A 25359-nucleotide genomic window follows, 5' to 3' on the forward strand; every position below is an offset into this window, starting at 1 on the left:
TAGGAAAAGTGGTGCATTTTCAAGTTCAAACTAGCCCAAAGCAGGCAAAGACAGATTTTATCATTTTTCATGTGCTATAACCTACCAATTTTTTTAATCCCAAAAATTCTAAAATAAATGGCCGAAATTTTTCATTGACGCCTGTTAAGACCTTAGAAGTGGAACTATTTCGTTCCGCGGGGAAAAATAGTTCATTTTCAAGTTCAAACGAGTCCAAAGTAGGCAAGGGCAGATTTTATCGATTTTCGTTTGCTATAACCAATGAAATTTTTTAATTCAAAAATCACAAAATAAAATGAGCGAAATCTTTTATGGACATCCATTAAGACCTTACAAATGGAGCAAGTTTGTCTCGCAGGGGAAAATGGTGCATTTTTAAATTTAGACGAGCCCCAAAGCAGACAAAGACAAAATTACTATTTTTTGTGTGTTATATAACCCATAAATCTTTTTATATCCAAAAATCTCAAAAGAAAATGACAAAAATTTTCAGGGACGTCCATTATAACCTTAGAAATGTATTAATGTCATCCTGTGGGGGGGAAATTGTGCATTTTGAAGTTCAAACGAGCCTCAAAGCAATCAAAAACAGATTTTACGAACTTTCGTGTGCAATAGCCAATGATTTTTATCTTTAAATCCTTAAACAAAATAACTAAAAAATTTCATGGACCTCCATTGTGACCTTTGAATGAAACTAGTTCGTCCCGCATGGAAAAATGGTGCATATTCAAGTTCGACTGTTTCCAAAGTAGACAAAGGCAAAATTTACCGATATTCGTTTGTTATAGCTCATTAATTATTTTTTTTGTAAATTTCGAAATAAAATGGCCAAAAATTGTCATGGACGTCCATTAGACTTTAGAAATGGAACAAGTTCGTCCCGCGGGGAAAATGTTGTATTTTCAAGTTCAAACGAGTCTCAAAGCAGGTAAAAGAGGATTTTATCGATTTTCGTGTGCTACAGCCCATGGATTTTTTTATCCGAAAATCTCAAAACAAACTGACCAAAATTTTCATTGACGTCTGTTAATAACTAAGAATAGGAACCAGTTCAACCCGCGGGGAAAAAATGCATTTTAAAGTTCAAATAAGTCACAAAGAAGGCAAAGACAAATTTTACAGATATTCGTGTGTTATAGCCCATGGATTTTTTTAATCCGAAAATACCGAAATAAAATGGCATGAAATTTTTCATTGACGTCCTTTAAGACCTTAGAAATTGAACTAGTTTGTTCCGCGGGAAAAAATGGTGCATTTTCAAGTTCAAACTATTCCAAAGCAAGCAAAGATAAATTTTACCATTTTTCGTGTGCTATAACCTATGAATTTTTTAATCCAAAAATTTTAAAATAAATAGCCAAAAATTTTCATGGACGTCTGCTAAGACCTTAGAAATGGAACAATTTCGTCCAGCGGAAAAAGACAGATTTTATCGATTTCCGTGTGCTATAGCCAATAAATTTTTTTAATTCAAAAATCACAAAATAAAAAGGTGCATATTCAAGTTTAGATAATCCCCAAAGCAGACAAAGATAGAATCTATTTTTTTGTGTGTTATAGCTATGAATCTTTTTATATCCAAAAATCACAAAAGAAAAAGAATAAAAATTTTCAGGGACGTCCATTATGACCTTAGAAATGGAACCATGTCATCCTGCGGGAGAAAACTTGTGCATTTTAAAGTTCAAACGAGCCCCAAAACAGTCAAAGGCAGATTTTACGAACTTTTGTGTGCAATAGCCAATGATTTTTTTTTATCTTGAAATCCTGAAACAAAATAACTAAAAAATTTCATGGACCTCCATTTTGACCTTTGAAATGAAACAAGTTTGTCCCGTATGGAAAAATGGTGCATATTCAAGTTCGACTGTTCCCAAAGTAGACAAAGATACTTTATCGATTTTTGTGTGCTATAGCTTATTAAATTTTTTTATCTGTAAATTTCAAAATAAAATGACCGACATTTGTCATGGACGTTCGTTAGACATTAAAAATGGAACAAGTTCATCCCGCGAATTTTTTTTATGTATTTTCAAGTTCAAACGAGCTCCAAAGCAAGTAAAGGCAGATTTTATCGATTTTCGTGTGTCATAACTAATGAATTTTTTTGATCCAGAAAATTCCTAAATAAAATGACGGAATTTTTTTATGGACGTCCTTAAGACCTTAGAAATGGAACTAATTCGTCCCGCAGAGAAAATGGTGTATTTTTAAGTTTAAACGAGCCTCATAGCAGGCAAAAGACGATTTAATCGATTTTCGTGTGCTATAGCACATAGATTTTTTTTATCCAAAAATCTCAAAATAAAATGATTGAAATTTCATGAACGTGTGTTAATACCTTAGAATTGGAACCAGTTTAACCCGCGGAGAAAAATATGCATTTTCAAGTTCAAATAAGCCACAAAGCAAGCAAAGAGAGATTTTTGTGTGTTATACCCATGGATTTTTTTTAATTCGGAAATACCGAAATAAAATGGCATAAAATTTTTCATAGACGTCCATTAAGACCTTAGAAATTGAATTAGTTCGTTTCGCGGAGAAAAATGGTGCATTTTTCAAGTTCAAACTAGCCCAAAGCAGGCAAAGACAAAATTTACCATTTTTCGTGTGCTATAACCTATGAATTTTTTTAATCCGAAAATTCTAAAACAAATAGCCAAAAAGTTCATTTTGAAGTTTAAACGAGCCCAATGTAGACAAAGGCAGATTTTAACGATTTTCGTGTACTATAGCCATTGAATTTTTTTAATTCAAAAATCAAAAATAAAAAGAGCGAAATCTTTTATGAACGTCCATTAAGACCTTATAAATGGAGCATGTTTGTCTGGCAGGGGAAAATGATGGATTTTAAAGTTTAGACGAGCCTCAAAGCAGACAAAGACAGAATTACTATTTTTTGTGTGTTATAGCTCATGAATCTTTTTATATCCAAAAATCTCAAAATAAAATGACAAAAATTTATGGGACGTCCATTATGACCTTAGAAATGGAAATATATTGTGTGGGAAAATTGTGCATTTTAAAGTCAAAACGAGCTCCAAAGTAGTCAGAGACAGTTTTACAAACTTTCGTGTGCAATAGCCAATGAATTTTTTTTATCTTGAAATCCTGAAACAAAATAACTAAAAAATTTCATGGACCTCCATTTTGACCTTTGAAATGAAACCAGTTCGTCCCGCATGAAAAAATGGTGCATATTGAAGTTCGATTGTTTTCAAAGTAGACAAAGAAATATTTTGTAAATTTTCGTGTATTATAGCCCATTAAAATTTTTTTTGTAAATTTCGAAATAAAACAGCCAAAATTTTTCATGGACGTCCGTTAGACTTTAGAAAAGGAACAAGTTCATCCCGCAAGAAAAAATTAAGCATTTTCAAGTTCAAACGAGCTCCAAAGCAAGTAAATGCAGATTTTTATCGATTTCCGTGTGTTATAACCCATGAATTTTTTTTATCCAAAAAATTCCTAAATAAAATGACTGAATTTTTTATGGACGTCCTTAAGACCTTAGAAATGGAACTAGTTCGGCCCGCGGAGAAAATTGTGTATTTTTAAGTTCAAACGAGCCTCAAAGCAGGCAAAAGAGGATTTTACCGATTTTCGTGTGCTATAGCCCATGGATTTTTTTAATCCAAAAATCTCAAAATAAAATGATTGAAATTTTCATTAACGTCTGTTAAGACCTGAGAATTGGAACCAGTTTAATCCGCGGAGAAAAATATGCATTTTCAAGTTCAAATAAGCCACAAAGCAGGCAAAGACAGATTTTACAGATTTTCGCGTGTTATAGCCCATGAATTTTTTTTATTTCGGAAATTTCGAAATAAAATGGCATGAAATTTTTCATTGACGTCCATTAAGACCTTACAAATTGAACTAGTTCAATCCGCGGGAAAAATGGTGCATTTTCAAGTTCAAACTAGCCCAAAGCAGGCAAAGACAGAATTTACCATTTTTCGTCTGTTATAACCTATGACTTTTTTTAATCCGAAAATTCTAAAACAAATAGCCGAAATTTTTCATGGACGTCTGTTAAGACGTTAGAAATGGAATAATTTCGTCCCGCGGGGAAAAATAGTTCATTTTCAAGTTCAAACGAGCTCAAAATAGGCAAAGGCAGATTTTATCAATTTTCGTGTGCTATAGCCATTGAATATTTTTAATTCAAAAATAACAAAATAAAAAGAGTGAAATCTTTTATTGACATCCATTAAGACCTTATAAATGGAGCAAGTTTTTCTCGCAGGGGAAAATGATGCATTTTCAAGTTTAGATGAGCCCCAAAGCAGACAAAGACAGAATTACTATTTTTTGTGTGTTATAGCCCATGAATCTTTTTATATAAAAAAATCTCATAAGAAAATGACAAAAAAAATTCAGGGACGTCCATTATGACCTTAGAAATGGAACCATGTCATCCTGCGGGAAAAAAATTGTGCATTTTAAAGTTTAAACGAGCCTCAAAATAGTCAAAGACTGATTTTACGAACTTTCGTGTGCAATAGTCAATAAAAAATTTTTTATCTTGAAATCCTAAAACAAAATAACTAAAATTTTTCATGGACCTCCATGTTGACCTTTGGAATGAAACAAGTTCGTCCCGCATGGAAAAATGGTGCATATTCAAGTTCGAGTGTTTACAAAGTAGACAAATGCATATTTTATCGATTTTTATGTGTTATGGCCCATTAATTTTTTTTTATTTGTAGATTTCGAAACAAAATGGCCGAAATTTATCATGGACCCGTTAGTCTTTAGAAATGGAACAAATTCATTCCGCGAGAAAAAATTGTGTTTATTCAAGTTCAAACGAGCTCCACAGCAAGTAAAGGTAGATTTTATCGATTTTCGTGTGTTATAACCCATGAAATTTTTTTATCCAGAAAATTCCTAAATAAAATGACTGAATTTTTTTGTGAACGTCCTTAGCACCTTAGAAATGGAACTAGTTCGTCCCCCGGGGAAAATGGTGTATTTTCAAGTTCAATGAGCCTAATAGCAGGCAAAAGAAGATTTTACCGATTTTCATGTGCTATAGCGCATGGATTTTTTTTATTTGAAAATCTCAAAACAAAATGACCGAAATTTTCATGGACATCTGTTAAGACCTTAGAATTGGAACCAGTTTAACCCGTGGGGAAAAATATGCATTTTCAAGTTCAAATAAGTCAAAAATCAAGCAAAGACAAATTTTACAGATTTTCGTGTGTTATAGCCCATGGATTTTTTTTAATTCGTAAATTCGAAATAAAATGGTATGAAATTTTTCATGAACGTCCATAAGACCTTAGAAATTGAACTAGTTTATTCCGCGGAGAAAAATGGTGCATTTTCAAGTTCAAATTAACCCAAAGCAAGCAAAGGCAGATTTATTTTTCGTGTGCTATAACCTATGAGGTTTTTTAATTCGAAAATTCAAAAACAAAAAACCGAAATTTTTCATGGACGTCCATTAAGACTTTAGAAATGGAAACATTTCTTCCCGCGGGGAAAAATAATTCATTTTCAACTTCAAACGAGCCCAATGTAGGCAAAGGCAGATTATACCGATTTTCGTGTGCTATAGCCAATGAATTTTTTTAATTCAAAAATCACAAAATAGAAAGAGTGAAATCTTTTATGGACGTCCATTAAGACCTTATAAATGGAGAAAGTTTGTCTCGTAGGAGAAAATGGTGCATTTTCAAGTTTAGACTAGCCTCAAAGCAGAAAATGGTGCTCATGAATCTTTTTATATCCAAAAATCTCAAAAGAAAATGACAAAAAAATTTCAGGGACGGCCATTATGACATTAGAAACGGAAAAATGTCATCCTGCGGGGGGGGGGGGGGGGGGATTATGCATTTTAAAGTTCAAAAGAGCCGCAAAGCAGTCCAAGACATATTATACGAACTTTCTTGTGCAATAGCCAATGAATTTTTTTTGATCTTGAAATCTTGAAACAAAATAACTAAAAAATTTCATGGACCTCCATTTTGACCTTTGAAATGAAACCAGTTTATCCCGCATGAAAAATGATGCATATTCAAGTTCGATTGTTTCTAAAGTAGACAAAGCTAGATTTTATCAATTTTCATGTGCTATAGCAATCAAGTTTTTTTTATCTGTAAATTTCAAAATAAAATGGCCAAAATTTGTCATGGACGTCCGTTAGACTTTAGAAAAGAAACAAGTTCATCCCGCGAGAAAAAATTATGCATTTTCAAGTTCAAACGAGCTCCAAAGCAAGTAGAGGCAGATTTTATTGATTTCCGTGTGTTATAAACACATGATTTTTTTTTATGATGAAAAAATTTCTAAATAAAATGACTAAATTTTTTTGGACGTCCTTAAGACCTTAGAGATGGAACTAGTTCGTCCCGCGGGTAAAAATGGTGCATTTTCATGTTCAAACAAGCCCAAAGTAGACAAAGATAAATTTTATTGATTTTTGTGTGTTATAGACTATGTATTTTTTATCCGAAAATCTCAAAACAAATGATCGATAATTTTTATGGACGTTTCTTAAGACATAAGAAATGGAACCTGTTCCACTCGCGTACAAAAATTGTGCATTTTCAAGTTCAAACGAACCCCTCTCCCCCCCCCCCCCCAAATGGCAGATTTTATCAATTTTTGTGTGCTATAACCTATGAATCTTTTCATCCGAAAATTCAGATTAAAAAATGAACAAATTTTTTCATGGACGTCCGTTAAGACCTTAGAAATGGAACTTGTTTGTCTCGCACGAATAAATGGTGCATTTTCAATTTAAACGAGTCCTAAAGCAGGCAAAGACAGATTTTATCAATTTTCTTATGCTATAACCCATGGATATTTTTTATCTGGAAAATTCTGAAATAAAATGACAGAAATTTTTCATGGACCTCTGTTTAGACCTTAGAAATTGAACTAGTTCGTCCCGAGGGGGAATGGTGCATTTAATATTCAAACGAGCCCTAAAGCAGGCAAAGACAAATTTTATCAATTTTCGTGTGCTATAGCCCATTAATTTTTTTTTAATCCGAAAATCCTGAAACAAAATGGTCTGAATTTTTCATGGACATTTGTTAAGACCTTAGAAATGGAACCAGTTTGTCTTGCGGAGAAAATTGTGCATTTTCAAGTTCAAACGGTCCCCAAAGCAAACAAAGACAGATTTATCGATTTTTGTGTGCTATAGCCCATGAATTTTTTTTGATCCTAAATTCCTAAACAAAATAGCTGAAATTTTTCATTTACGTCACTTAAGACTGTAGAAATGGAACTAGTTCATCCTGCGGAGAAAAATGGTGCATTTTCATGTTCAAACAAGCCCTTAAGCTAGCAAAAGCAAATTTTATCCATTTTCGTGTACTATAGCTCATGGATTTTTTTTTATTTGGAAATTCCAAAACAAAATGGCCGAAATTTTTCAAGGGTATCCTTTAAGACCTTAGAAATGGAACCAGCTCGTCCCTTGGGAAAAATGGTATATTTTCAAGTTCAAACAAGCTCCAAAGCAGGCACAGACAGATTTAACCGATTTTTGTGTACGATAGCCCATGAATATTTTTTATCTGGAAATCATGAAACAAAATGGTCAAAATTTTTAACGAATTTCCACAAAAAATTTCAGTCATTTTATTTCGGGAATTCAGGATCACAAAAACTTCATAAACTATAGCACACGAATATCGGCATAATCAGTGTTTACCTACTTTGGAGCTCGTTTGAATTTTGAAATGTGTTTATTTTTCCCGTGGAACGAACTTGACACATTGTCAACGTCTTAACGAAAATCCATGAAAAATTTCTGTCATTTTGTTTTGGAAATTCCCGTTCGCAAAAATTGCATGCATTGTATCATGCGAAAATCAGCAAGATCTGCGTATACCTGCTTTGGGGCTCGTTTGAACTTGAAAGTACGGTCATTTTCTCTGTAGTTGAACTCGATGAATTGTCAAAGCCTTAGCAGATGTCCACAAAAAAATTTGGCCATTTTGTTATAGAATTTTTATGGATCACAAAATTTCCATGGACTGCACACGAAAATTGGCAATCTGCGTTTACCTACTTTAGGACTTGTTTGAACTTGAAAATGCGCTCGTTTTTTCCGCGGGACGAACTGAATACATTATCAACGTCTTAATGGACGTCCAGTAAAAATTCCAGCCATTTTGTTTCAAGAATTCAAGATAACAAAAAGTACATGGACTATAGAACACGAAAATCAACAAAATCTCCATTTACCCGCTTTAAGGCTCATTTGAACTTCAAAATGAGTCTGTTTTTCCCGCTGAACAAACTGAATACATTGCCAAAACTTAATAGACGTCCACGAAAAATTTAGGCCATTTTGTTTTGGAAATTTCATATCACAAAAATTTTATGGACTATATATAGCATACGAAAATCGACAAACTGCGTTCACCTGCTTTGGAGCAAGTTTGAACTTGAAAATGCGCTCATTTTCTCCGCAGGAGGAACTGGATACATTGCCAACATCTTAATGGACATCCACAAAAAATTCGGTCATTTTGTTTCAGGATTTCCGCATCACAAAAATTTTATGTACTATACCACATGAAAATTGACTGAATATGTGTTTACCTACTTTGGGACTCGTTTAAACTTGAAAATGCGCTTGTTTTCCGTGTGGGATGAACTAGATACATTGTCAATGCCTTAACGGATCTCTACAAAAATTTCTTCATTTTTCAATAATTCTGAATCACAAAAATTCTATATACTAGCACATGAAAATCGATAAAATTTGTGTTTACCTAATTTGGAGCTTGTTTGTACTTGAACCCATTTTCCCTGCGGGACAAACTAAATTAATTGTCAACATCTTAACGAGACGTCCACCAAAATTTGTTTCAAAAATTTTGAATCACAAAAATTTCATGGATTATAGCGCACGAAAATTGACGAAACCTGTGTTTACCTGCTTAGGGGCTCGTTTGAACTTGAAAATGCGTCCGTTTTTTCCATTGAACGAACGGATACATTGTCAACGTCTTAACGAACGTCCACGAGAAATTTCTGCCATTTTATTTTAGGAATTCAAATCACAAAAATTTCATGAACGAAAGCACACAATAATTAGAAAATTTGTGTTAACCTTCTTTTGGGCTCGTTTGAACTTGAATGCACCCATTTTCTCACATAGGATGATTGGATATATTGACAACGTTTTAATGGACGTCCACGAAAAATTTCAACCATTTTATTTTGAGAAAATTGGATCACAAAAATTTCATGGACCATAGCACACGAAAATCGTCAAAATCTGCTATACTTATTTTGGGGCTCGTATGAACGTGAAAATGCGCCTGTTTTCCTCGCGGGACGAACTAGATAAATTTCCAACGTCTAAACGGACGTCCATGAAAAACTTCTGCCATTTTATTTCAGAAATTCCGGATCACAAAAATATCATGAACTATAGCACATGAAAAACTGGCAAAATCTGTTTTACCTTCTTTGAGGCTTGTTTGAATGCACCCGTGTTCCTGCGGAACGAAGCAGATACATTGCCAACTCTTAACGGACGTCCATGAAAAGACTCTGTTATTTTAATTAGGTAATTCCAGATCACAAAAGTTCTAGAGACTATAGCACATGAAAATCGACAAAATTAGTATTTACTTGCTTTGAGGCCGTTTGAACTTGAAAATGTGTCAATTTCCTCCGCCGGACGACAAGATATATTGACAACGTCTTAACGGACATTCACAAAAAAATTGGCCTTTTTGTTTCGAAAATTTCGGATCACAAAAATTTCATGGACTATAGCATACGAAAATAGGCTAAATCTACCTTTACTTGCTTTGGGGCTCGTTTGAACTTGAAAATGCGTCAATTTTCCTCACGGGACGAACTGGATAAATTGTCAAAGTCTTTACAAACGTCCACAAAAGTTCCAACCATTTATTTCGAGAATTCTTGATCACAAACAACCCATGGACTATAATAGCACACGAAAATCGATAAAATCTGTGTTTATCTATTTTGGGCCTCGTTTGAACCTCAAAATACGCCTGTTTTCCCCACGAAACGAACTAGATACATTGCCAAGTTCTTAAGGGACGTCCACGAAAAATTTCGACCATTTTATTTCGAAAATATCGAATCACAAAATTTTCATTGACACGAAAGTAGGCATAATCTGCGTTTACCTCCTTTGAAGCTCATTTGTACTTGAAAATGAATCTGTTTTCCCTACGAAACCAACTGGATACATTGTCAACGACTTAATGGACACACTGCAACTTCTAACTATCTTATCTTCTCATGTAGAATTGTTAACATAATGCGATTTCTTATTGCGAGCTTCCATCTTTGTAAGTTCGTTCTTTTAAATTCAAATTTTAATTCTGAAATTAATTTCTTAATTAAAGTGATGAATCACTTTAACTTTTCGTATTCTTTCATAATGAAATTTATGATTACGATTAAAAACAGTATCAATGTACTCATTCATCAAGAAAATGATAATTTAATGAATGATTACGACTAAAAACAGTAACAATGTACTTATTTATCAAGAAAATGATAATTTAATTATGAAAGGACTTAAAGAACTTCAAATTCTACCATTATGTAATTAAAATATATATATATATATATATAAAATCAAATTTTAATTTAGTAGAGGAGTAAAATGATAAAGCTTCCCATTTATTATAATATATATGATGATTTTGCTAAAATTTAAGAGCAAATGGGAACATATAGAAGCCTGCCAAAAAAAAAAAAAAACAAATAACTACTAGTTACTCTAACAATGTCATAAAAGATGCTTCCATAAAAACAACTACAAGATAAAGCTTTACATTGTTGCCACAAATACAATTGAAAGAAGGATTAAGAGAGGCTAAGTAAAGAGATGTAAGGAAGCAACAAAGACTATATAAAGGGTTGAGTAAGGAGATTTTTTTTTTTTTTTGAGGGGGAAGGGGGGAACAAAATGGGTGCAGCCTAATTCAAAAGGGAGGGGGTGGGGGTGGGGGGTAAAAACAAAAGCTAGAACTTGATTCTTCACAGGGGTGTAAACTGTTGAACCTAGTAAGGCTTATCGAACGACACCCTCAAAGACACATATCATGTACATGTTTAGCGAGCTGACCGAGTTTTGGTCAGATTTTCACAAAACGAATGTCACTTTGCCCAAAAGCGGTTCCACAAGCAGGACACTTGCGATGACGGATCTCTAAGTTTCTCTGGATGCATGGATTGCAGAACAGATGATAACATTTTGTGATTACAACCTGCCAAATAATTGAACAACAGAATCAGGGTCAGGGTCGTTTGTAGCTCGTAAATAATTAACCAAACTCTATACCTACAAGAGAAGCCACTTATAACTTTACAAAACCCATATGGCCTTACACCTCATAAATAGAAAAGGTTGCTCCTAGAGTCTAGAAGGAACAAGGGGCAGGCATCTGTAAACCAAAATATTCACAAAAAATAAACCCTCCGAGAGAGACCCTGCTCTTGCTTTCAACCTTTATTCCTAAATAGAGAAGGGAATCTATCTTTTTGTTATTGTAATTAGTAAAACAGCACTAAGACGGTGCGTAAAATATTATGCAGTGTGAAAAGCCCCGATGATCATATCTGACATGGAATCTCCATTATTTACAAAGGCCATGTTCAAAAGAAAAAGTCGATAGTTTCATTATGTCCAAATTGCCCACCAAATGACCAATGGAACCAAGTATCTTTTATTCCTGAATTGTTCAAAATGTCCAACCAGAAACGATTGCCCACTCCGAAGCAAAAAAGAATGCATGAACATACCTCTTTTGGCCGATCAAGACACACTCCACATTTGAGAATAGCCTTGGAATCATTGATCTCATCTTGCAGTCTTTGTACTGCAGCCTCCCCACTTGCAGAAGTTAACTCATCAACAGTATTACTCAACTCCACAAGATCTTCATCAAGCTTCTTTTTCTCACTCCTAGATGACAAAAATCATAAGATCTGGAATTTAGGAACTCATAGCAGATGCATAAAAACAAGTTATTTTGTTCATGAGCAAGAACATTCTACAAGAAATGCATGCACGGCTAAATTCCAACATACAGCTGAACCAATAGGGGTGAATAGACTAAATCAGGACAATTCTAAGAAATCATGTGCATTTAGCTATGATTAACCTTAAATATTTACATTTACAAGATAAAGCCAAGCAACCAGCGGATTGCTTGTTAGCTCACATCCTACGACAGGCACTGGATTAAAGAATACATATCCACATAAGGCTAGGCATTGACATCCTATTTGTAAAATAGCAAACTGAATGTGCATGACAACAAAACTACCTAAGGTTGAAAAGAATATCACCTTTCAGTTTCCCTCTCCTTCTGAAATTCATCCAGCTTTCTGTGGAGCTGTTCATATTCCTTCTCGGCAGATAAAGCAGCAGACCTCAGCCACTTCAATTCCTTTTCCGCATCTCCCGATTCCCTCTTTGTAGTTTCCAGGAGGAGTGCAAGATGTCTATCTTCTTGGGTATAACTTAAAGCTTCCGTAATGTGAACTTTCATCTGCAACATAATGATCATGGCTGAGAAAAACAAACACTTCCAAATTAGACCTTTTACATGACAAAAAGAGGCAGAAGGCTACCTGGTCTTCACTTTGAGTTATCCTCATTTTCAGAGATTCAAGTGATGTTTTAGACTGTTGAAGTTGTGCTGTTGATACCTGCTTCCGTGAGAGAAGTGAGCTTTGTTCCTGCTTTATCTTCACGCTCTCAGAAACTAACTGCATTTAAAATCCAAAAGTAAACATGAATACAAGTCAACTGCATCACTTCCTATTAATAGCCACTGGAACAGAACAGTCATTGCAATCAAAGGAAATGTGATAATAGAGACCTTTATATTATAATCATCCCGCTCTGCCATCTGCTGAAGAAGATGTTGATTCTGCGTCTGCATGTCTTCATAGGCTTGACCAATCGTCTAAAATGTAAATGGATCAGATGAATGGCAGAAGTGATGCAATAAATTGTAACAAATGCAGTCAGGTCAGTACCTCAATCTCAGATATATAGGTTTCAGCCTCCCCTTCTTTTATTTTTATCGCCTCTGTTAGCTCTAAAACACCCCTGCAGTAAGACTTTTATAATTACAGGATAAAAAGAAGTATCTCTAATGCATAGAAGATCATTATAAGATTTTAGTAGATGATGCACACTGGATAAAGCATAAAGATACATGTCGACATTCAGTTCAGACAATTTTAAAAGTGTGCCAGCAGCAGATATATGGAATAGTCAATAAATTCCACTAAAATAACAGATCTACATGACTAAATCTCTTTTTGATGTGGCATTAAGAAAAACCAAACAGAAGATATCTTGTTCTTCATACTCAAAGGGAGTACATCAATAAGATTGTCCTTCCATATAGATCGTGTACTCACCACCATATATCATACAACTATCTCCACCTAATTTTATAAAGAACTCAAGACCATGTCACAGACAGGTCAGCGTAACTGTGTATTCACAATAGGCTCATCATCAAACAAATGATGAGCATAGGTCACTTACAATCTCATCAGAGCATGTCAAACTACCCTATGGGCGATCACAAATTTCCTATGGAATCATCAAAAAAGTTCTCTAGTCCCCCCCCCTCCCCCCCCCCCCCCCCCACAAACACACACGCACCATATTTTGTTTACACCAGAAATACAAAAGGCTAAGGCAACCATTCAAATCTTCCGGATGTAATTTCTCTTATCCTAAAAGCATTTTGCATTTCTTTCCTTAGACTAGTGCATTTTTTTGAATAAATTTTTTTGACACTATTAACATTGTATTTCAGTCGGTACTTAGGTAGTACTGAAAAACCAACATTTTTTTTTTTGATTGTTTTTTTTTTTTGAAAAATGTAGTGTCAGAGCTAGCTCATCTCGACTAATTTCACAGTGTACCTTCTACCTCCCACCAGCAAAAGTACTAATAACTCTGTCCATTAAAGCTTAGACATATAGGAAGAAGTCACCTAATTTTCTTGTCTCTGCTGGGATTTGAACATGAGACCCACTTCATTGACCGCTAGGTCACAACCTTGGGTGCTTCTACTAGCGCATTTGAAGGATGGATTCAACTTAATGCAAGCACATATTGTAACAACAAACAACCACTAAAGAATCAATCAAGAATAGAAGACACCGAATAGACTGGCCAATTGTTGTTAGTGCTGCAAGGGCGCACAAGATTCATCTCAAATAAGTACATTTCTAGACAATTCAGAAATACAAAAAATGCATCATAATTCATAAGTTAGAAGCAAGTAACAGAGAAAGAAACCTGTCAGAAGCATCCAGTTCGGCCCTTAGTTCTGCAATTTCTGCCTCAGCAGCAGAAAGCCTCTGCTGACAAGCAGACTCAGCTTCATTAGCAGCTTTCACTCTCAATTCCAGATCATGTTCATTCAGAGCAGCTCTTAAAATTTCAGCTTGCGAGTGAGCTCTTCTCTCTGACTCTCTTATTTCCGATATATCTCTAGCAAAGAGGTCAAAAGTCTTATTGTGAATACAGGAGACAATCAATCAAGTGAAAACAATCTCTCTTTGGTTTTTTGATAACCAAGAAGTCCCCAACAGCCAGTCAGTGCGCTATTCAAAAAAAACTGGTGGATAACCAGCACGCCCTCTACCCTCCTACAACACTGCACGTGGACAAAATGAAAACAAATCTTGGCAATATCCCATATGTTTGGTTCTCATATGTTCCCCTGAAGTCGCTTCAGTACCCACCCAATAATGCACAATATCTATTTCTTGTAAAATTTGACAGCCAAAAGAACACTAGAACATATAACACAAAACACACACACACATATTCACATGTATATATACATTAGACTAATGAGTTGAAACTTCAAGTGCACTTGAAATTTATGTACATGAAAATAAAAACAATTAGAACCTGCAATACTAGTATTTATACAAGTTTAAATCCTAAGAAGTGCACTAAATTAAAATACCTGTTGTCATAAATTTGCTGGCCAAGCATTTCCAAAAAGATCTCAAGTTCCTGTTTGTCCCTCTGCATCTTCTCAGCCTGCAAGAAGACTCGGACACATAACTTTTACTGAAAAGGATAGACCTTGGTAAAAGAAAAGGTCTGCTGAAAAACTTACAAGTTCCTTTAGTGTTCGGATCTCTCCAGTCTGGTGAGCACATTTACCAATCAAATCTTTGTGCTCAATAACCTACAGCAACAAGGGTTACATATTTCTGAATTAGGAACAGAATCACTTGAAATAAATCTGCCTTAATCTTCTCTATTATTTCAGTTTCCCTTTTTATTGGGTTCTCGGAGAGGGAACAAGGAAAACCACAGAGAAGTGGGGTTAATAGTATTGACCTTCCACAGGGACACTTTGCTAATACCTACCCACCACCAAAAAATAAAAAATGCACCCTCGTGTGGTTGGGAAAAGATCGTCCAATGGTTTTCAGTGTCCAAACAACACTTGAACCCCATTCTTCCTAGTTAAGAAAATGAATTCCTATTTATTAACAAAGAAATAATCAGAGATATAAATTATACTACGGCACCAAGAGTCAACCTTTCTTTCCAAAGAAGTTTCCAGTGACCGTCTTTCTTTCCGTAAAGAAACAGCTTCTTGAGCTGTCTCCTTCCAACGATTCAGCTGAGCTTCCATCATTCCTATTTCTTTTGATAAAGCAGAGCCCATTATCTGAAACTCCTCTTTAATGTCTTTCCTTCCTGCAAAAGTCAACCTTCTCTAAGCAGATTATTACATAAATTTTACCAACTAAAAATCTGACTTGAAAATACACCAACCTGAATCTTGAATAGCTTCTTCCATTTTGATTTCTAGCTCATTCTTTTCAATTATATATCGGTGCATGCGATGCTCCAATTCCTCAATTCTTGACTCGGAGTTATCAACTGCTTTCTTTGCTGCATCCACAGCCTCTGCTTTTAGAGCCAGTTCTTTCTCTCTTCGTCCGATGAAAGACCTGTCAGCCTGAATTTATTTTAAGCAAAGACAACATGCTAGAATGCAATCGAAACCAAAATGATACATGAAAATTATGAAGCTTAACCTGCAGAGAGTCTGCCAGAGCTTTGTATCGTTCTGCCTCAGAATTCCAATGGTGAAGCTGATCATTGCATAAAGTATAAGCACGAGATGAATGCACATATCGATCATCCTTTAGTTCATTCTATACGGGCAGAAAATAAAAATTTAGCCTCACGACATATGGAAGCACTTGAACCATATAATTTCAAAGAAAGTTATAAATTTTACTGAATACAGGAAACACTTGTTGAAAACCTGAAGATCTTGCAACTGCTTTGACAAATGTAGATTGTCTTCCTGGGCATCGTGAAGCTCAGAGAGGCGGTCCTCTTTCAGTATCTGCAATCAAAACCATCATTTCTAAATGGTCATCATCACACAGGCAAAACACCAGGGTGAGTAACAGTCACAGTACCTTTGCCTCTTCTATAGACTCCTTCAGTTCCCGTACACCTTTTGTTCGGTCTGTGTGCTTCTCAGGTGACATACTCCCATTAACTGCACTTGAAATTGTTTCCTGCCCCCCACATGCCACATCTTTCTGCATTTTCAAAGTAACTAGCTTTCTTCTGCTATCTTCAAGTTCTGTCATGCTCTCCTCCAGCTCACCTTTTACCATTACCAATTAACGCATATTCAAGGGACAGAGGAAGTTGCTCATAAGACGTAAGTCAATACAGATAGGGCACATCCATGTCATCATATGCCATGCCTTAAGATAAACACTACATCTCCAATTTGAACATCCATTCATCAAACACAAATCAATTTGATATCAAAGTTGAACTCTAATTCCCAATACTGAATGTACTAAATATCTTAACAATATACATGTAAGAGATGAAAAAAAGATGAGCACATCCGTCCAGTTATACACAATAGTTAACTGTAGACATTACAAACCAACTCAGACAGCCACATACGTATTCCCCAGAATTTAATATTGATGTTGATCTCATACACAAAACACGGTTTGTACTTGAGAGATATCATAATGTGTTCAAGCAAATAAATGTTGCAAATACCTTCAAGACGTTTTAACTCAGACTGATCTGCTGACTGCCTTTGATTACAAGCTTCAATTGCATCGGCATATGCTTTGTGTTTCAAATGAAGAACATCAATCACTTGACGGAGATAATTAGCCTCTTCTTTCATCATATCATCAATCTTACTGAGAATAATGATACCATCTGAAAATCTCAATGATAAAATAATCAGATTAAACCTGATAGAAGCACCAATTATATACATAGTAACAAAATAAATTCAGGAGGCAACTAACACTTGCAATGTAACTCGAGAATAAAGAGGGAGGGGGAAAAGTAGGACAATATCAAGGTCTTTCCAGGTTCCCAACCTTCAGCAGATGTCTTTCCTTCCAACAGATGAGCCAAATTTTCAGTTTTAATTCGCTGAGCATCAATGGCATTTTGCAATGATTTCATCAACTCAAGAGTAGAAGAGTGACGTAAATCAAGAGCTTCTCTGATATTCACAATGGATACATCATTGGCATTGCCTGGAATGGCATTGGTTTTCAACACCCTACACAGGAATATCTCCTCCGCAGGACACGATGGAATTGAACCTAAAAAAAATTTAGAAATAATCAGCAGTTTATTCTCACCACAATGTAAAAGAGCTATTTTTTTCTACATTGAACTATCAGGATAATACAGAAACCCAGATTCACTTATGCTTCTAACAGTCAACCTCCAGAATAATCTTGATGATCCAAGCTTTGCAGAGAAATTTGGTCCGCCATACTGTGTACCCCAAGGATAATCAGATCATCATCTAGCTACACGGAGTTATTAAACGACCATCAAAACAGCGCAAATCACAAGTTAGGCTATTTTGGCCATTCAGACACCAAACCATTAGGATAAGCAAAGAAGTTTACCTGATTCCAAATCCGATTTAATGTAACCAAGAAGTCATCATAAGATGCTTGTTTGTCCCTTAATTCTTTCATTTTGGCTTCAAGATCGTGCAACTTATGCTTCTGTGCATCTAACTGTTGTACTAGTTTCTGATTTTGATGCTGGAGAACTGCAGCATCAACCTGCCAAAAAGAGAAACTCAAACTACCATCTACAGTCCATCCACATATACAAAGACAACAGAAACTCTCAATAACATTATTTCCAAATTAAATATCATGTACTCTGTGCATCAAGAGTTATTGATTTTCTTAAGCAGAAGCAGAGAAAAAAAATTGTAAATCAGGCTAAAAAAGATAATAAAGAACAAGATATAATTTAGCAAAAACAGATCCAACCACCGACACAGATTACTTTTTTCTTTTTCTTAATGGTGGTGTGGGACCAAATTGAGAGCGCCGCACCAATACTGATTACTTATCTACAACAGTGAGATTTTACTCTTAAAGATTTGCTGCTTTACCTTTCTTATATTGAGATCCGCGACTCAAAACAAACACATGTTAACCAGTAGTCGTAATTGGTAAATGCAAAAGTGAGAATGGTTCTTCTCTGTGTTACACAAACGGACATATATATGCACTGTCCTATTTTGGCAACAGATCCATCTGGAGTAAACTAAATCCGCGCAAGATTCCAACATTGAAGTCCTTGCTAATTTTATATATAAATAAAAAAATTGGCAGGTGAATCATTGTTGACTTTTCTAGGAAGAACATTCAAAAGCTACCCAAGACTAGTTACTTTACTGTCACACTTGTTAAGAGATTTAACCAAGGAATTGAGTTATGACTTATGCCCCCACCAAAAAATTAACTAAAAAACAAGGAAATAAAAAAGGCATTTAAATAATTAAAGGGCGTCATGAGCTAAATTTTCCTTAAAAGGTAGATAATCAAATCAAAATCAACCCGCACCCAAAGTTGTGGCCTAGCGGTCAGTGAAGCAGGTTGAGCACCATGACGTCTCAGGTTCAGATCCCAATAGAGACAAAACATTTGGTGATTTCTTCCTATTTTTTCTAGCTTGGTAGATAGAGTTACCTAATACCTATTGCTATTAAGTGGAAATATCGAGGTGCACGCAAAATGACCCAGGCACAACGATTATTAAAACAAAATCAAAACCAACCCGTCCACAGATTTCCTGAGTCAAAATTCAACATGAACTTTGGGAGGAAAATTTCATATCTAAAGTATGCTCAACCTCAGACTCGTTACAACCAAAATAACTATGATCCTTTCTCCTATGTGGACAGTTGTCCACTTTCCTCCTCTACCGACCTTCTAGATAACTATGCCAATCAAAAAAAATATTTATTAGCATGGACTTCGTACTTAGTTACATACATATGTTAACATAAAAGAACAGGTCGCATGGGAAATTACAGAAACCCTTGTGCCAAACACCCCCAGCTACATAAAAATTCACACGAGCTGCCATTAGTTAGGAGTGAAAATCTGACCGTTAATATCAGAACTTAATCCACTTCCACCACCTATTCATAAATCTCATCTTCAATATTATAACATAATCAACGGCCTTCTCAATGTCCAATTTGCACAAGAATTTCGGTTCTCCTCCCTTCCTTCCTGTGAAGAGTCCCACATCAATCTTTTAGGGACGGGTGGTTTCTTTAATATGGTTAAAGCTATCCTCCCCTCTTGAGCTATCTTTTGAGGGTAAGTTATGCCCAAGGTCCATTTCTTTAATATGGTATAAGAGCATGACCCATCCCACTTCTCGTTTTTCGATGCTTGACTCCATATTAAATTGCACACGCTTCAGATTTTCAGCCTTGAGCATGGAGAAGGGTATGAAAAGTCCAACATCAATTTTTTAGTAATGGGTGGTCTCTTTAATATAGCTTGAGCTATCCTCGCCTCTTGAGCTAACTTTTGAGGTTGAGTTAGGCTCAAGGTTCATTTCTTTAACACTTCCAAAGTCTACCACTTTGTTTGTCACTCCCATTCCTTCCATAAATGCATTTGAAGAGGTAGCCATTGACTTGTCCAACATTTTTTTAGTCTACTAGAAAGCACAAAAATTTTATTATAGATGTTCCACACTAGACTTATTAGCTAAGTTGCTCAGACTCTTCACTTACGGTGTCGCACCCTATAGACACAACATGGGGGTGATTGTGGGTGTGGGATCCATACCAGATTTGGTTAGTCGATTTTGAGTACTTTGACAAAAATCCACGAAGAAATCCGGGACAAATATAATGATTTTAGTAAGCATAACAAAAGCCAAGGTGAAACGGAAGAAAAATGGAAAATCTTGTATATAGAAATTTTGATGTTAGTCCTTTCCTTTTATCTCCTAGAAATTTCCTATTCATCAATATTTTCTCCGTGGAATACTTTGCAAGTTTTTCACATAATGTCTTATAATTTAGCCATGAAACTAGAGGTAGACATGGTATGATAGATACCAAATTACCATACTGAACCAAAAAATTTTGATACCGTGGTTTTGGTATTATAGTATACATTTGAAATTTGTTGGTATCCGATAAGGTATTCAATATTTATAAATAAAATATCAAAAACCGAATATCATATTGAAGTATATAGTAACATAAATAATTAATATATATATAATTATGATACGAACAAATATATAGCCTAGTATTACTAGTAAACAAAATGTTTAGATGTTGGAACTCTAACTACTCTATTTTGATTGAAATATCTTTTTTGTGTAATTGATTAAGACAGGGAGTTGCTTATACTTCATTTTGAATATTTATTTCTACATGTGCAACGTGTTGGTATGATATAATTGAGGCGTTTTTAGAAAAAGTTGAAGTTGTAATTATCTATTATGTGAGTATATATTAGTGGAAGTTGAACAAATTATGGTAACTGACTTACCATACAGAAATATCGAACCATACTTGAAAATATTGAACCACACCAAATTAATGTATGGTAATGGTAGAGTAACTTTAAAAACCGAAATTACCAAACGGATGTTTCAAATAACGTACCATACTATACCGCTCCATACATATAACTTTATTTCTATGCATTTGAATTATATATAGCCGAAACCACACACCCATTTTCATACCTGGATCTGTACCCCGAATCATATAATTTAGATCATGAAGGATCCGTTCTCCAAATTTACACCCGTATCAGAACTCGCACCCGAGTCCAAGTAAGTTAGCTTATTAGCATATAGTCCTTCGTGTTTATAACTCACTCTTCTATTGGTATGATGGCTATGGAAGATTTTTATTTTGAACACTAAAAAGAGGAAGTTCCTAACTACAAGTACTTGCTACAGCTCTCTCATCAAACAAAATTTCAATTGATCCAAAATTAAGGTTAATAAAGACGTATTATGATCTAGTTCCGTCCTAAGTTTGGTTAAGCCACAAACAAAATAGTAATGTTAAACTAGAAATGAATGACTCCACCTTTGAATGAATTTTAGCAATTCAAGAAACAATTCAGTTCTTAAAGTTCAATATTCTCTGACTGAATTAGGAAATCAAACCTAATCATAGATTTAATATATCAATCACATACAAAGGATTATCTAATGAGAACTTTTAATAATGAGTTAGGTTTATGGTAACTCGTACTTCAAGTCTATATCATGCACATCCCTAAAAAGTATTATCATATATTAGCACTATTAAGGTATTTGACACACACTTTATGAAACCAATCACGACTCACGAGTCCTATAACATCGATTGGCGTTCAAATTCAGTTTAAAATACTATGTAATTCTCTTCTTTTTCTTTTTTGGTGTCGTAACTTAAACCTATTCTACCCCTACACCCGAGAGTCAATAACATACCTTCTACTCTACTCTGCTTCCTTGCTAACTGAAATCCCTAAATATCAAATTGGGTGGAGAGCTTCTCTTCTGTGACTTTTAATTCAACACAAGTCTGTTAACTGGATAGCAATGTGTACAAATATTCCCCATATAGAGATGCCATATTTTGAGTAACAGCAGCAACTGGTCGGAAATATACAACTTACTAGACAAACTAAAGAACATAGGACCAGCAAGATGAATAATATTGACATAATAGGTCACTTATGGTTATATAATGGTTTCAGGGTATAATTTAGGTCGTATAAACGATAATATAACTAAGAAAATCGTATCTTAATGGTGACTTATTATTTAAATAAGCAGAAAGGATATATATCCTAATGGTGGTGCATCCTCCAACTTTTCCAAGTTTCATTTCTTCATGTCCAGCCTATTGGGCACGCTGTGTTCTTTTATAGAATCCATACTCACTTAGCTACTAATATGACAATTTTTATTTTACTTTCACGGTTTCGTCCAACTATTCTGAAAGTTTTACTCTTAAATCTGTTGTCTCTGGATATGTTTGAGCTCCTCTTAGTGGAAGTGATATAGTTCTCAGAAAATGAAACCATATGAATCGTCGCTATGTGGTTGAAGATGCGAGAAAGTCTTTGAAGGATACAAACCAGTATAAAATGGAAGAAAGAAGATAGAACAATTCGAAGGATTAATCCAGTGCTGCAACTCAATCAAGAAGAGAGGATTTCTACTGTGTCTGGCGTCGCTAAATCACTTCAAAAACTGCAGACTGTGTTTTAGACCATACTGGTAATTGTCAAACATATCTAATGGTGATTCATGTTTTGAGACAAGAAACTTGAGGACAGTAAGTTTGAGAGAAAAAGGACAAGGAAGAACATGCCACGAGAGGAAGAAGCAACATAAGAAGATCAACTTCCATCAACAGCACCCATCTTTACTTGAAGTTCTTTACATTCTCTTTCTTTAAGGCAGTAGAAAATGCAAACTCAATACCTTTTGCATCAACTTAACACCATCAAAAAATCTATTTACTTCACTAAATAAACAAATTATGAAAAACAGAAGTAGATAGAACAATGCAAATTCTCTTCTAGCGATTTGAACCTATTGCCATATTAAGCAACTAGTAAATGATGGCATGAAATAGTCTAAAAGTGAATCCACTTAAGATTAAGAATATTCGCATCTTATAAAAAAGAAGTACGTAAACTTAAACAGCATGTAAGATTGCTATTACTCCGTATTCACCGCACCACATTAACGGATTAGCCTAAGACTTCAATTGTATCTAATCCATCGGAACTTCTTGCCATAAAATAAAGTGATACATTTTATAATCTTTTAACAGAAATTCACTTCGCGGTGCTATAGTATTAGCAATAGATTTATATAAATGGTGAGGGAATAAATAGTATGACCATACCATCTGATATTAATAACATGCCTTAACATTAAAAGGCATAGCAAACAACAAGATACACATTTTGGAAAGCACAACCACAACCACTCAAAAAGGATTTCTTATAATAAGAAAAAGAAAAGGTATATCATGGATGGGTTTTTCTCTCTCGGGGAATCTTAGAGGGTGCTTTGATTGACCTATTTAATGTGTTATTTACTTTTAAGCTCTTTTTCTACTTCTTCTGGTGTTTGAAAAAGATAATTTTTTTAAGCTCTTACTTTCGGCCAAAAAGGTATTAAAAATAAGCTAAAGCCAAAAGATAGATATTCTCAACTGATGACTTTTAGCTTATAAGCTATTTTCAAGAAGTCAATCTGAACACCCTCTTAGTAGCTCAGTTAGTTGTTTCCTTGAACTCTCATCTTCTCAGTGAGGGTTCATTTCCCCAACTTGTAATCCCCTCCTCATTTCCCCTTCAGAGAAGTATCTCTCTCCCCCCCCCCCCCCACAATAATGACCAGCTTGCGCAATTCCAGTGAATACATGCATCATGTCACCAATACATGTACTAGGCAACTCTATCCACCAAGGCTAACGGAAATGGGAAAAGATCACTCCTTCCAACTCTATTGAAGTTACGCTACGACCTTGGCATGTGCTTTTCATCACTTGCCCTCAACAGCAAATAGTACCCAACTGATCATCCATACAACAACAACAAAAGCATCACCTTGAACAATCTTTCCTCAAGAGCACACCTTTATAGCTCATAAACCCCAAATTTTAGGTTTTATGAAAAAAAGAAAAAAAAAAACTTCCCTAATCATAACATAAATCACCACACTCCAATTCAGCCATAAAACTGAAAGCCATTCAGATCAACAAGCCCTTTACATCAAAACTAAAGCTAAAATCAACAAACTAAATAAAAAAACATAAAAAAAAACATTACAGCTCCTTATGCTAAAAGAGATAGAACAGTATATAAAAAGGGTCATTTCTTCTTTCAACTATTAAACCCTAAAACACATAAGTACAAAAAATTAACTTCAATTACACATAAAAAAATTGGGGCAAATTGAGGGCATTAAAGAAACTAATCTTACATCTTTGTTATCTGAAGAAGTTTTCAAATGGCGAGCCATGGTGGGTGAGGAAAAAACAGAATTGAGATGAGGACGCTTCTTCTGAGGCTCATCAGATGCAGCAGCCGAGCTCTCCATTTTATATCTTTGATACGAATTTCATCAACACAATTCCAAAAAAAAAAAACTTCAAAATTCTCCAAATTCTTCAAATCAAAGTCAAAAAATTCGAGAAAAAAAACCAAGAAAATGGCAAAACTCAATTCAGAGAACAAAACCCAGAAATGGGAGAAGTGGGGTGTGTTTGTTTAAGGGGGGTGTGGGGTTTTTGAAGAAGAGAAGTTCACTGAAAATGGAGAAACTGTGTTGTCTGTGTGTGTGTCGATGAGAGAGAAAGCTGAAGTTCAAGAAAAGTTTTGTAATATTTGGGGATTTTTTGGGCCATAAAAGATTTGATTTTGGGCTTTTTTTTGAAAAATATTAAGTTATTGGGCCTAATTTTTTTAATTTTTTTTCCTAATTTTGAAATATTTCACGAGTAGGATCTGAGAAGGAGAGATTCTGTGTTCGAAAATCGAAATTCTAAGTTTAATTAATAAAATTTGGATGAAGATAGTCGATCTTTGTAGATCGTCATCAATCGAACGCTCTAAGATTCAGACAAAATGGTTAGGTCAGAAAATTTTGTTATTCGGTTGTCGGTACATAACCTACAAATCAAAGAGAATTTGAGAGTGTTTCATTTGATTTTGTATATCCAATATGATTCAATTACTAAATTTGTTCTAGGGTGTGATTTTTAAATGAGATAGGAATAAAATTGCATATACTCGATTTTTTTTAAATCTCATTAAAAATTTGATGATAAATTTCAACATTTTGAGAAAAGTATGAACACGTGGAGTGATTCAGTTTCGTGCTTGAGTATTTTAATAAATAAAAACAAATACGAAACGATTTAGTAACCGACCAAAGGGTGTGAATAGAGCAAAGAATAAAATGTTTTTTTCTAGCAATTTCAAATAGTAAGGACAAAAATTGAG

The 25359-nt window shown here is 34.8% G+C and overlaps 1 protein-coding gene across 1 annotated transcript; it reads right to left on the minus strand.

Annotated features, from left to right (window-relative positions):
- Positions 1–10759: 10759 nt before the first annotated feature.
- Positions 10760–25142, minus strand: LOC101264751 (E3 ubiquitin-protein ligase BRE1-like 2). The gene is made up of 19 exons (XM_004228548.4): positions 24338–25142; positions 17962–18123; positions 17772–17859; positions 17416–17646; positions 17081–17248; positions 16471–16664; positions 16311–16394; positions 16078–16197; positions 15812–15998; positions 15573–15733; positions 15141–15212; positions 14985–15061; positions 14306–14500; positions 13021–13093; positions 12861–12947; positions 12610–12747; positions 12325–12527; positions 11776–11938; positions 10760–11240 (listed from the first exon to the last, which is right to left on the minus strand). Exons 1-19 carry the CDS (start codon positions 24452–24454, stop codon positions 11109–11111), a joined length of 2652 nt encoding a protein of 883 aa, XP_004228596.1. The 5' UTR covers positions 24455–25142; the 3' UTR covers positions 10760–11108.
- Positions 25143–25359: the final 217 nt, after the last annotated feature.

This window comes from Solanum lycopersicum, chromosome 1 (assembly GCF_036512215.1).
Source record: "Solanum lycopersicum chromosome 1, SLM_r2.1".
Lineage (NCBI taxonomy): Eukaryota > Viridiplantae > Streptophyta > Magnoliopsida > Solanales > Solanaceae > Solanum > Solanum lycopersicum.